The sequence below is a fragment of the Dromiciops gliroides genome, chromosome 2 (genome assembly GCF_019393635.1).
Source record: "Dromiciops gliroides isolate mDroGli1 chromosome 2, mDroGli1.pri, whole genome shotgun sequence".
Classification (NCBI taxonomy): domain Eukaryota; kingdom Metazoa; phylum Chordata; class Mammalia; order Microbiotheria; family Microbiotheriidae; genus Dromiciops; species Dromiciops gliroides.
Genome location: NC_057862.1, coordinates 701104310 through 701118145, shown reverse-complemented (window position 1 = coordinate 701118145; position 13836 = coordinate 701104310). Strand labels below are relative to the sequence as shown.

The following is a 13836-nucleotide window of genomic DNA, read 5'->3' as shown; positions in this document are numbered from 1 at the left end:
CCAGTAGTTGGCCGGGCACACATCACAGGAGTTCACAAGTTAATTCAGTCAGTTTTTGTGACTACTCGGTCAGTGTTAGGCTTATGAGACATAATTGTAGAGGGCAGCGTGGCAAAGGTAGTAAGGGCAGCCAGCCAAAATGCCAAGAATTAGAGTGGCGACCAAGAAGAGCCGTCTAAGTGTCTGACTTGGGTGAGCCTGCAGTATAATACAAGGAGTGACATGATATGGGCAAATGAGAGATATGGACCCATGATGTGGGAAAGGCGAGGCCCAACAGGGGGAGACCAGATCTCCATGGGTAGAGCTGAGGGCAGGCACTGCATTTCAGGTGTGCCTAGGCAGCAGATGGCAGGAGACTGGGATGGCAAGTGGGTGACAGTGAGGACTCCTTCCCTATGAGCTGTGGACACCTGGGAGGCCACAGAGGATTGTATCCTATAGAGGCCTTCCCCTTTCATATAGGGGTAAGGGCTGGAGCTAGGATTTGGGGGTACATGGGGCACATCGGCATCTTCTTTGCAACTAAAAGGGACGCTTGGGATGTTGAGGGAGACTATAACTTACCCAGTCAGTCCCACAGTCAGAGTACAAGGGGTGGCACTTGAACCTGGGTTTTCTTGGCTCCTTGGCCAAATGACTGCCTCTCTGGTGGGTCACCAGAATTTCTCACATCCTCCTATTCAAGTGCATGTAGATGCCACATGATCAAAGGAATGCCCTCATGGCCTTGGTGGCAGCTTTGCTCTCTGAAAGTCAGGGTTTAACATCTATGCCCCTTCTCAGTGGGACCTTCAAGGAGATAAGTAGGTACAGTCAGCCCCCTGGCGTGGACTCTGCCTTGGTAAGCAGGGGGCCTTGCCTTTGGCGAGGCACTTGCCCGGGTGGGGCACTGCTGAGTCAGAGATGTTCTTGTCCGAGTGACTTTGTGAGTATGATTCTAACTTGCTTCCCAGAACGTTTGCCCCGAGTGCCCCCAGGGCATCAGGGTTCCCATCTTCCTAGTTTTTCTGTTTTTATCTTTTGTCATTTTTGCTAATCTGGTGTATTCGAAACTTTAAAATTGTCTTTAGATCAGTTTATATGCTATGATTTATGATTTGGAGTATTCTTTTATTTGGTGGTTAATAGTTTGCATTTTTTTCTTTTGAAAACTGCCTGATTGTATCCTTTAACCACTTTGCTTTTAGAGTGTGGCTTTTATTCTTACATATTTTTATCAGCTTTCTATATGTCTTGGATATCTGACCTTTCTCAGAGATGTTTACTCTGAAGATGGTTTTTTACCTGCTAACTTCATTCTCTTCATTTGTGCTGCATTGATTTTGTTCGTGCTAAATGCTTTTCATTTGGTGTAATGTGGTTTGTCAGTTAGTGGATATTAGTAATACAGTTCCTGTTGGGTGGGGGAAATTGTATAAAAATTTGTTGGAAAAGGTGGGGAAGCCTTGCTGGTGGCAACCAAGAGCCATTTAAACTGCTCAGGGAGGCCTGGTTGCTTTTGGAGCGGATTGGGAAGAATAAGTTTTTGTACAGCGCTAGTGTGTGTGAGACACTGGGCTAAGCACTTGACAAATATTCTCTCGTTTATTCCTCACGACAACCCTGTGAGAACAGTGTTATTATTATCCCATTTTCAGTTGAGGAAACTGAGGCAGAAGTGAAATGAAGGTCACACAGCTAGCAGGTGTCTGAGGCAGGATTAGAACTCAGGACTTCCTGACTCCAAGTGCACTCAGTGAACTCCCTAGAGGATGGAATCATTGTGAAAGAGATTGTAGAGGTCACATAGGCTGAGACTGGAAATTCAGTGGCTTTGGGGGCTGATGGGGAGAGAGAACCAAAGTTTGAGGAGAGGTGACTTCAAGGAGCGAGAGAGGATCGTGAGTCCCACTTTGCCATCTGGGCTCTCTCAGCCTGTTCTTTCTTGCCTTGCCCTAGTGATGGCTTCATTTCTCTCAGGGAGATGGCTGTTGGGAGTCTGCCTCTCACCAAAAGCTGCTGAAAGGAAACTTTGGGAACGTCAGGGGAAAGTTTGGGAGAGAGGAGGGCTCCAGGTGGAGTTGGATGGACTGTCTGACTGCATCCTGATGACGCTTGGGTCCCTAAAGGAAGAGGAGAAGGTTGGAAGAGTGGGAGCAAGCCAAGGAGCGTGAGGCCTGCTCAGACAGGGAGAGGAGAGGGTAACGCTCTGGATGCTTGGGTGCACCCGTGCGCTCTGCCTAGCAGAGATCCCCAGACTGCTCCCTGGTTCTGAACAGTGAGGTGCCAGAGGGGCCCAGTGTGCCTCCTTTCTGGTCCAAAAGCCCAGCCCATGCTGCTTTCCGTAAAATTCAACTCCAGAGATTTCTCCCAACTGCCTTTCATTTTTTCTAGAGGAGGAAAACCTGTTGATTCCCTTAATGGAACTCAGCCTTGCTACGAGAGAACCCAAGAAGAGCCACCTCAGAAAAAGTTACCAGGTACCAGGGACTTGTCTGAGTCGTGTTTTGGGCTGAAACAACCACGCTAGGGGGTTCTATGCAGGACGAGGTCTAGAGTGGCACCAGTGAGACGTGGCCAGAGGGGTAGGTGGGAGACGAGGCCCATCAGCCCCTCGGGAGTGTCTTTGGACAGGCAGCCAGCTTGGTGGGTGAGGTCCTTCAGACTGGGCCCACGTCCACCCCAGTGGCCTCCCAGCCCTGGTAGCCAGGTGTCGGAAGAGAAATCCAGACAAAAGCCGTGTGCGGCCTGACCCGAGGCCTTTGTTTCCCTCCTGCCCGCACCCTTCTCGTAAAGGGGCGGCCCCCTGTCCCATAGGAGAGCAGAGCAGCCCCCGAGCAGTGAGAGAGAAGGAGGCTCGGGAGCTGGGGGTGTCTGGGCACTCACCACGGTGTCACCTGTTTAGTGACCTTTGAGGACAAACGAAAGGCCAACTATGAGCGGGGAAACCTGGAGCTGGAGAAGCGGCGGCAGGTGCTGCTGGAGCAGCAACAGCGCGAGGCCGAGCGGAAGGCGCAGAAGGAGAAGGAGGAGCTGGAGCGCAAGCAGAGGCTGCTCCAGGAGCATGAGTGGCGGAGGCAGCTCGAGCTCGAGAAGCAGCGGGAGCTGGAGAGGCAGCGGGAGGAGGAGAGGAGGAGAGACGCTGAGAGACGGGAGGTAAGGGGCCAGGGCTTCCTCCTGCACGCGTCTGGCGCCTTCCCTTTGTGATGGGAGCTCGGTACTCCCCAGGGACCCAAGGCCTTTTGCCTTGTTCTGGATGCCCAGTGCCTGGCACACAGGTGCTTAATGCATTTGGATCAACTGACTGATAGTGGCAATAAAACTGGAGCAGGAGCTCGCGCGTCCCCCCCAAGTCCCAGCACATCCGTGCAGGAGGGGCTCTTGTTTGGCCTGGGCTTAGCTCGCTCAGGGTCAGCAGGCCTGGAGAGAGACAGCCAGTACAGTGGCATGAGCTCAGAGCTTGGCCTAGGAGGAGCTCAGCCCCCGAACCTCAGCTCTTCCAGGGCCCTCCCCACTCAGGGCCTTCTCTTTTGGTCTTGGTGGCTCCCCTGAGCCCTTAGTGCTACCTTCCCTGGCTGATGCATCCAGGGCCCAGGCCACTGTGGGTGGGGCTTGTGGCTGTGGCTGTGATATTTCTTTTCTCCTTTTGTGTGTTGGCTTAGGGAGGAAAGCCCTGACTTAGAACAGGCTAACCTGGGTAACCTCATGTCACAGTTACCAGACTTGTCCTGTCAAGGTTCCTTCTGAGGTCAGCAGCCGAAGGCTGCAGGTTCTAGGGCAGGAGGCCACCCCTTCTCGGGCTCTGTCTGAGCTCTACCCCAAGCTCCACTTGAGGCAGCTCATTGACAGGAGGCTCTTCTGGGCCTCTCACCTAGACCTGCGTCCCCCGCTCCTGGTCTTTAGCCCAAGCTGCATCCAGGCCCCCCCCCCCCCCCGCAAGCCTTCTCTTTGACAAGGCCGATGCTGCATTCCTCAAAGCTGACCCTTAGCTGGCATCCCCTCAGCCCCACCGTCTGGGACCCTTTCTCTGAGGCGCGGAGCTGACATCTGAAGACAGCATGGTCCGGTTCTGGGTGCCCCACTGCTGCTTGTTGGGCTCCTGGGACAGCTTTCTTGAGTTTACCATCCGTCAGGATCCCATTTCTGCCTCCATTGTTTACTTGAGAAATCCTTGAATAAGCCAAAGCTAAGTGGGCATCCGTGTAGACTTAGTCATCTGATGGATTGGTCCTCCCTCCGTGCTTCATGCAGTGAGTAAGCTTCACGAGGGGCCCTTGTGTGGCCCAGCCAGACCATTGATCAAAAGAGTGCCGAGCCAAGCGCCAAGCACGATTCTCTGGCCCTCTTGTGGATACCTTTGCCTTAATGAGCACCATTCTATGAGCCCTGAAAAGCCTGTGGGCTCTCTCACCATGTTCCCACAAAATGGCATGAGAAGCTTTGTCATACTCTTGGCCGGCATCTAGGTAAACTACACCTATGGTGTTGTCTAGCCATAACCAGAGGAGGATGAGGTCAGTCTGGCCTGACTTGTCGATGAAGTCCCACTGGTTCCTCAGGATCGACGTCTGGCTGCTGGCACCTAGCAAGACCAAGTGCAGTCCGTGGAGCCGGGGCCCAGAGCAACTCTCAGTCACACCCTGGACACATGCCCAGGGAGAGAGGCCACAGGCTTCTCTGCCTGCTACTTGTTTGCAAGGCCCTGCTCAGTCAGCAGAGGTGTGGGGGGGCCCGCCGGAGTCTCCAGGTCTTCCTTCTGCAGATGAAAATTCAGTTCTGCTTTACAGGAAATTGTATGTGCCGCCCTCTCCTGTGGTCAGGAGGAGTCGCTGATAGGGGTCCCCTTGGTGCAGAGGACTGTCTGCCTGGGAATCCTAGAGGTCAAGGCACTTCACCTGGCTCCTTCAGCCAGATGTGAGGGAGGGAGAACCTGAACCCCCTCGTCTGGTGGCATGGGGGCCAGCGGCCGAGCCTATGGTCTTCAAGGACCAAGAGATAACATCGGGAAAAGAGTCGTTGGGCATTCGGGGAGGCCCCGATCTCCTTCCTTTTGGAGGTCGGACCCGTTGGGAATGAGCTGCAGCCGCTCTTGAGCACTTGGAGTCCTGTGTGCACGAGGACTATGGGTTGTCAAGTGTGGGCTGAGAAGGAGCCCTTGGTGAGGGTGACGTGTGCGTGAGATAGAAGCACAGTGCCCATGGGGGAGGGTCAGGGCCAGGCCGCCATCTCTAGAAGAAGATACTAAGCCACCTCCTAACCAAGGCTTGAAATCTCAGCCTCAAGGCAAGTCACCAAGCATGGATTGAGTGCCTACTGTGTACCAGCCTGGACTGCGGCAGTAGCTGCTGAGCAGCGGGGCAGGTGTCTGTCTGCCTTGTTTTCCTCTCCCCTCCAGTCCATGGTCCAGCCCAGCCAGGTTACCCCTCCTCAGAAACCTCCAAGGGCTCCCTGGCACCGTCAGGAGCAATAGGAAGCCCTCTCATGCCCTGCTCCCTCCTCACTTTCAGTCCCCAGCACGCACTGGCATAAATGCAAGGAGACTTCCCTTCTGAAGCAGCATTTCTCTGGCCAGGGAGCCAAAGCATTCGAAGGGATCTCAGCAAGCCCAGTGCCTCTTGCTTGAGAAGCCTGAGGAAGCCTCTTCTCATGGACTGTGGCCTTCTGAGGGTATGGGGCCCAGGGAGGGGAAGACTTACCTGAAATCACATAGGCAGTGGATGGCAGGCTTGGAATTTGAATCCAGTTCTTGATAGGTGCAGTAATAATCTTGGCCCCTGCCTCACAGCATTGTTGTGAGGATCCAGTGAGATCAAATTGATAAAGTTCTCAAGGCCTAGCACACAGTAGGTGCTTAATCAATGCTTGTTTCCTTACTTCTGGATACCTTACTTTCCGTCATCTGTTTCACGCCTCCCTTGTGACCTTGGATGTGTCAGGCTGCCCGTCTCAGGTTGATCAGACCTTTGAGGTCCGTTCTGGCTCTAGGTCCCACGTGCTCATAATGTGCATTTTTATAGCTAGGGAAGCTGGAGAGGTCTGAGCCAGGCCTCCCCATGACATGCCAGGGCTGCTTTGGGGTCTGTGGGCCCTTCTTCCTCTCTCCTTTTCTTGGTGCTGTGGCCAGCCCTGTCCCCTTCTTATTCCAAGTTGGTGTCCAGAGCGGTTGGCCATGTGCTTAGCTCTGCACACACAGTGTGCCAATTGCCCCTCTAGCATTGGCTCTGTCTGTTTGTGTCGTCTTGGCTGAATTTCTGGGTGTGAAGCAATACCTCAGAGTTACTATGATCTGCACTCTTTGATTAGCTATTTGGAGCAGTCTTTCGTGGGGCATAAACTTGTAGTTATTCTTTTGAAAATTGTTTATTCACCTCTTTTTTTTTTTTATTCACCTCTTTTCAACAACTTGGCCATGGGGGAATGGATCTCAGGCTTGATACTCGTCCTGTTTCCCTATAGATCACAGGTAGCAGACCCTCATTTGACCTTGGATACAAATCCCCAATCCCACATTTTCTCTTTTTTGTCCTGTCTACATTGGTTTCATTCCATTTCAGGTCATTACAGCAGGTTCTTGCTTCCTGTGTTTAAGAACTCTGCCTGTTGCTACAGATTGCTTGTGGTGGGACCGTAGGTTGCTTACCAGGGTCTGCGGTGTGAGGGGCTCTGCACCATCTCATCTGATGGTCACTTTTGTCATCTCCGCCATTTTGCTCCTTTCTTGCAGGCTGCGAAACAAGAACTAGAACGTCAGCGCCGATTGGAATGGGAGAGAATTCGCCGACAGGAGCTGCTTAGCCAGCGGAATAGGGAACAGGAAGAAATTGTCCGGCTGCAAGCGAGGAAGAAGAGTTTGCACCTCGAACTGGAAGCACTGGTGAGGGCTTAGCATTAGGGTGACTTGGGCCTTTCCCCACAAATACCAGGATAGAGACCCCCAACAAGATTCAGCCTTGCCCTCCAAGGCCCGGCCTAAGCAGCTCAGGCGACCAGATCTCCTGGCACCTGAGGGAGGCTGGGCAGGCTCCTTGGTGGGAGGTGCCCAAGGGCAGACTGATGGAGATTCAGGGTCAGGAATTCTGTGGCATCCACGGCCTTGCCTCTCCTCTGCTTTGATGCCTTTACTGGTTACACACCAGGATAGTGTGAAGGGACCAGCCAAGAGGAGACACTTAGCCTGGCAAGAGAGCTGGCTTCCCCTGTTGGGGGAAGGGCTGGCTCTGTTCAGGCAGACTCGGGAGCAGCGAGGGAAAGTGGCAAAGGGTTAAGCCGTGTTTGGGGTAAAGTCCAGGGGCTCCAGAGCAAGCCCCTTCTAGCCTGCCCAGCTCCAGGCATTTTCATGGACTGACTCTCAAAGCCTGGAATGTTCCCCTTTCTCATCAGCAATCACTCAGAAAACAGTCATTAAGCATCTGTTGTGTGCTAGGCACGGGGTGGGGGGTGGGGGGTGGGGGGCAAAAGCTAAAGACACTCCCTTGCTTCAAGGAGCTCACAGGGGAAGACAGCATGCAAACACAGATAGAGAGGGAGAGAGGGGCGGGGGGGGAGAAAGGAGAAGGGGAGGGAGAGAGAGACAGTGTGAGAGAGAGAGAGAGAGAAGCGGGGGAGAGATGGAGAGAGAGAGCGAGCTCACTCTATACAGGACAAATTGGACCTTACTCCCATTGAGAAGGCACTAGAATCAGGAGGACTGGAGAAGGGCTTCCTGTGGGAGGTAGGATTTTAGTGGGGACTTAGTTTAGATTTAAAGGAAGCCAGAGAGGTCAGTGGTCAGTGGAGGAGGGAGGGAGAGCGTCCCAGGCGTGGGGCAAGGATGGAGAGTCTTGTTTGAGGAGCAGCCGGGAGGCCAGGGCACTGGAGTTTGCACAGTGGGGAATGAGGTCCAAGAAGACTGGGAAGGTCGTTGGGGGCTCGGCTGTGAAGGGCTTTGAAAGCACAAGAGAGCATTTTGTATCTGCGTCTGGAGGCCATGGGGAGCCCTGGGAGTTTGCTAAGCAGATTGGGGCGGGGCGTGTTTGGCTGGGGAGAGACTGGAGTGGGGCAGCCTGTGGCAGTACTCCAGGCATGAAGCCTTAAGGGAGTGGACCGAGCTGGCAGCATCAGAGGGGAGAGGGGAGCAAATTTGCTGCCGCAGTGAAAGCAGTAGCCCTTGGCACCATATTGGATATGACAGATGAGAGAGCGTGAGCAGTCCTGTCTGACTTCTGGGTTTGGAGCCTTGGGGACCACAGTCACAGGGAAGGGTGAGGGGGAAGGCTCCTGAGCCCCGTTTTGGACACGTCAAGTGTTAGATGGCTACTGCACATCTGGCCTGAGATGCCTGAAAGGCAGCTGGAGAGACTGGGCCAGGAAACAACTCATCAGCATAGAGAGGGTCCTTGAGTCCATGGGAGCTGGTAGGATCACCAAGGGAAGCGCGATGGGGGGAGAAGAGTGGGCAGGACAAGACAGGACCCGTCCCAGAAGCTGAAGGACACCTGAGGTGAGAAGGCATGGTCTGGAGGAGGAACCACCCAAGGAGACGGAGGAGGAGGAGGAAGGGTTGTGGAGGGAGGAGGGGGCCCTGCAGAGAGAAGAGAGGATGCCGGAGGAGAGAGGCCCGCCCCCCGAGAGTGCGCACACCCCACACACACACACACACACACACACACCCCATGTCCGGGGCTGCAGAGAGGTCAGGGAGCATGGGGATTCAGAGGAGGCCACTGGAGGTGGTCACTGTGGAGACATTGCTGGTGTGGACGGAGGGCAGAGGAGGCACAGGGAAATAGCGGGGATGGGAGAGGAGGATCATCTCCAGATGGAGGACACCTGGGTGTGTCTGTGGGCAGGAGGAGAGGAGAGAGGGAAGATAAGAGGGGGATGGCAGAGGGGTGACCCGCCGGAGGAGTCAGGATAGCAGAGGATCTCTTGGGCAGGAGGGAGCCTCCCTCGTCCTGGCAAACAGAGATGACCAAAGAGAGAGGGGCCGAAGGCTCCTGAGTGACGGGAGAGAAGGAAGAGGTCTGATGACTTCTTTCAGGTCCCAGCCCAGATCCCTCCTGATGACTCTGCCCTTGATTCTGTCCAACATAGACCACATGTGTTGTTTGCACAGCATCTCCCCCATTAGATGGAGAGCCCCTCCGGGGCAGGGACTCTCTTACCTTTCTTCATGTCCCCAGTGCTGAGCGCAATGCCTGGCATACAGTAGGTGCTTAATCAATGCTTACAGCCTGCCTGCCTGCCGTCAGTCAGGTCTGCCTGTCCTGTAACTTCCGTTTTCCTGTTTAGCTTCGAGACACTCCCTTCTGGAGAAGGCTCCTCGAACTCTTTTGCTGCTCTAATTGTTGGCTCTCTTGGCCTTTGGACAGAATGGCAAACATCAGCAGATCTCAGGGAGACTCGAGGACATGCGGCAGAGAAAGCAGAGTCGGAGGAGTGAGTTGGAAATCCTCGACAAGCAGTGTGACCTGGGGGTCCTGGAGATCACCCAGCTTCAGCAGCAGCTCCAGGTGACTCCCCCTCCGGGGCTGGGCAGCTGCAAAGAGCTCTGGCCTCGAACCACTGAGGCGCCCCCTCACCCCAAGCACCTGGCCTGCCACTGTCCTCCAGGCTTCATCCCTGCCTCTGATTTGGACCCGGTGCTTGTTGAGTCTGGTGTCACTTTGTTTCCAGTAGAGGTATAAAGGGCTCATTCCAAAGGGACTGGAAAATGCCAGGCCTCGCCAACCAAGGGTGGTTTGTTTTTTCTGTAAGGAATCTCAGAATCAGCTTGTCTATTTGGTGCCGGAGAAGCAGCGGCTACAGGAGAGGGTTCAGCACCTGCAGCCGGACAGCTCAGCCCGTGAGTCCCCTGCCTGGCCCTTAGCTGGGCGCCCTCCCTGCAGTCCTTCCCCCCCCCCCAGCTGGTGCCCAGCAGAGAGGGAGTGGGGGTGGGGCTGGGAGGGCCTCGCCTCCTTGCCACCTTGGCTCTGCTGGTCTCTCTAGCCTTGCCCTTGGAGGCAGCTCTTCCAGGCTCTGCACAAGCCCTCAGCCCCAGGCCTCTTCTCTTCCTTCCTTCCCTGCTCTCAATGTTTCTCTCCAGCCCTTCCCTGCACCCCAATTAAAAGAGCAAAACCCTCGTAAAATACAGGCAATCCAGGGTAACGAGGCCCTTGTGGACTGTGCCCATGACCGCGGGTCTCCACCACCCAAAAGGGCCCTGTGGGTGAGGACTTCTCCTATCTGGGGGGGTCTGTGCAAGTCCTCATCCTCATAGAAGCCTTTCCCTGGTTCTCCCGGCTTCCTCTACATCCCCAGTAAAGGCTTCTCTGAACCTGTCCCTCAGTGCAGATGACAACCCCACACCTGCATTTGGTCAGCTCTGATTGGCAGGCACATCCTGGTGCTTTCTTGCTTGCTCCCTTTGGGGCGTGGGCTCACTTCAGTCACTCTGGGGCTTGGTGCCATCCCCAGGGCATTGAGTGCCGCCCTTTTTGCCAATCTGACAGGTGTGAGCGAAGACTCCAAATTACTTTCATTTGTATGTCCCTCATTATTAGTGAATGAATCAGAACCAGTTTTTTCTACGTTACTGATGGCTGGGTTTTTTTCTTTGAAAACTGCCAGCTCACATCCTTTGGTCATTTGTCAATCGGATAATGGCTTTCAGGCTTATAAATTTGAATATAATTAAATGATATGTTTTGGATCTGTGACCATTGTCAGAGAGACTCAGGACATATTTTTTCCCAGGTAACTGTTTTCCTTCTGGTTTGAGCTGCTTTGGTTTTGGTTTAAATTGTATGGGATAAACACTGTCCATTCTTATCTTCTCTGCTGCTTTTCTGACCCTCCTCCTAGATTCAGAAGGCCCCTGGGCTTTGGCTCCCACAGTTTGTTTCACATCTGGCATCTATGAGGGACTTATCTTGGTCGTGGGGCAGGAGGCCTCAGCCTGCGGCTCGTGGTCTCTGAGTGTCCTGGATGCTGTGCACCTGGCCCCTGGAGGCCTCTGCCTAGGCTTCAGTGGGTCTGGCATCATCCCTCTGGAGAAGGGCCCCCTTCTGGTTCTCTTTCTTCCCCTTCCTCTCCCTCCTCTTCCTTCTCCCTCTCTCCCTCCGCCACTCTTCTTCCAAGCCCTGGCTCCTTTCTGTGGCGCTCTCAAGGAAAGCAGGCCCAAGTTCCAGCCCCACCTTAGAGGCTTACTCCCTTCATGGCCCAGGATGAATCAATAAACTTCTCTGGGCTTCAGTTTCCTCCCCTGTCAAATGGGGCGATCCTAGCACCTGTCTCATGGGATTATCATGGGGACGGAGGAGATGGTGTAACCTTACAGTCCTCTAGGATTTCCAGCTGATATTATTGGTTTGCACAGCACTATATGCAGGTTGCTCAGGACCCCAGGATTGGCCCTGTGCACCCACGGCAGAGTCTGGCCCAGGGCTTGTCCTGTTTTGTGCATAGTCTTTGACCTGTTGGGATCCCCAGCACTTTGCACAGTGTGTGGCACATAGTAGTTGCTTAATAAATGTTTGGGGTTGGGGGGAGGCAGTCAGGGTTAAGTGACTAGCTCAGGGTCACACGGATTTGAGCTCAGGTTCTGCTGACTCCAGGGTCAGTGTTCTCCCCACTGCTCCAACAATGCTTTTGACTGAGTGATGGGTCCAATGAAGGTGCCTCCTGGGCCCTGCCTGCTCTTCCTTCCTGCGTAGCACATGCCTTCTTTAAAGGTGGGTTTTGCTGTTAATGACACTAGACCCAGCTCCTGCCTCCCAGGCACGTTTGTAAAGTGCCCTCTTTGTTCCCAACACTGTCCTGGCTCCTTATAGATAGGCTCTGATTCTGTCATTGCCACAGCCCTGTGAGGTACATAGAAGGAAGCTGAGGCAGGTAGAGGTTAGGTGACTTACCCAGGGTTACTCTGCTAGGAAGTGGCCCTGCCCCCTCTCTGTTGCACCCCGGGCTCAGTCGAAGTGTAGGATCTAATGGTGATGACCCTGGCAGCACCTGCCTCTGCCCAGAGGGGCTGGCTGATGCCAAGATACCGAGAAAGAGTGTGTGTATGTGTTTCAGATTTGGGGATCAGTGCTGTGCACAAGAAGTCTCTGGAGAAGGAGGGTCTCTGCCAAAGACTGAAGGAGCAGCTGGACTCCGTGGAGAGAGAGACTGCAGCCAAGCTCTTGGCGATGGACGAGTTTAACAGTGAGCTGAAGGTAGGCCCTCACGGAGGTGTGCGTGGGCGCTTTCTGCCCGAGGCCCTGCTCCAAGAGAAGGCCCTCAGGGCTGGCTCTGCATGCTCAGGTCGGGTTCACCATCTTCGCCCCTTTTGTGTCACAGTCTCAGGTTTGGTTTGTGGAGGTTTTTGGAGCGACTCCCTTGGAGGACCACTGGCCCCCGGCTCAGCTGAGGCTGGCCAGAGTGAAGGGCAGGGCAGGGGATGCTAGTGTGGCCTTTGGGCCAGGGTGGCTTTCAGTGATCATGGCCTGCGGTGTGAGGCGCTGTGTGAGGCGCTGTGTGAGCGTGCGGCGATGTCCGGCAGCCCCTGGCTTCCCTGCATGAGTGAGGCCCGGAGCACGGGGCCGTCTAGGCAGAGGCCGGTGCTCTGCTCGTGCTTGGCTGTGTGCTCCCTGAAGCAGGGCCTAGCCCTGGCTCCGTGGCATGGCGCTGGAGCGGCAGGAGGTCCGTGGGAGGACGTGCATGAGTGAGGAGAGCGGTCAGGGCCCCAGTGGGGCAGCGGGCTGTGCCGGGCCTCGTTGGGTTAATCGGGCTTTCTGTTTGCCTTATCTTTCAGTGTGTCACTGTGGATGGCTCTCTGCTGCAGTGCCTTTTGTCCCTGCTCAGCTGTCTCCACCACCTCTTCCTCTTACTTAAGGTTACTTTCCCACCTTGGGCTCGCTTTCTTGGAGTGACGTCTCAGCTCTCTCCACCTCCCCTGCCGCACAAGCCATGTGGACCTTTTTTCTTTCTGCTCGCTTTCATAGCCTTCTGCTCTCTGTCTGGTTGTGCTTGAATGCAGAGCCAGGAAGCCACAGACACACTCCTCTGGCTCCCCTTTCTCTGCCCCAGCCCCCCGCCTCTCGGGGGGGCTGGTCGATGGGAGGGTGAGTCAGTGTTTGAGCAGAAAGTGGGGCCTAAGTGGGGGGTCTGGGAACCAGGCCTCCAGGGATTGATTGAATGTTGTGTTTGTCAGGTAAGACAAAAAGGAAGGGCTCTGGGCTGCCCTCCCCCAACATGGGCCCGCTGCCCCCCAGCCCCGGGCTCCCCCCACCCCACCCCACCCCGCCTCTGGCTGCCCGATGGCACAAGGGAGCACCACCCTCCTTGCCCTTTCTTCAAAGGAGGCTTCCCATGCTCATTTCACACCCTACCATGCCAACTGCACCGGCAGCCTCCTTGCTATTGTCCTCACTGGGCAGCTTCTATCCTGCCTCTGCCCTTTTGCCCCTACTGCCTGCCAGCCATGAAAACTCCTCCTCCCTTCCACCTCTTTAGAACCTGGACTTCCCTCCAGTCTTAGTTCCAGGCCCCTTCCTCTAGGCCAAAGCTTCTTAAATTGTGGCTTGTGACCCCACATGGGGTCGCGTAACTGAGGGGGATTCGGACAATGGGGCAGTAAATGTTTGATTTGTAGACCTGTTTTATAGACCTGTATACCCAGGGTCGCATGAAAGTTTCTTGGGTGAAAGGGGTTGCAAGTGAGAAAAGTTTGAAGAAGGCCTGCTCTAGGCAGCCTTTCCTTAAACCCTGGCTTTCAGTGAATGTGCCTGTTTCGCCTCAGGCATCTTGTGGGCTGAGGGGACACACGATGAAGTGTGAGGCAGGCCCTGCCTTCAAAGGGCTTCTCTTCAAGCGAGGTGAGGCCACACAGCTCAAGAAGGGCATTTGGAGTGAGGT

General features: G+C 54.8%; 1 protein-coding gene across 6 annotated transcripts in view; it reads left to right on the top strand.

Moving 5' to 3' along the window:
• Positions 1-13836, top strand: part of ITSN2 (intersectin 2) — a 109905-nt gene that overhangs the window by 45493 nt on the left and 50576 nt on the right. For 5 of the 6 annotated variants that reach the window (XM_043985645.1, XM_043985647.1, XM_043985649.1 and 2 more), the window contains 7 exons: positions 2377-2462; positions 2888-3138; positions 6707-6856; positions 9333-9473; positions 9718-9805; positions 12016-12155; positions 12734-12814. In XM_043985645.1, coding sequence (XP_043841580.1) covers positions 2377-2462; positions 2888-3138; positions 6707-6856; positions 9333-9473; positions 9718-9805; positions 12016-12155; positions 12734-12814 — 937 coding nt within the window. The remainder of the gene's footprint in view (positions 1-2376; positions 2463-2887; positions 3139-6706; positions 6857-9332; positions 9474-9717; positions 9806-12015; positions 12156-12733; positions 12815-13836) is intronic. The other variant, XM_043985646.1, reaches the window with a different exon arrangement.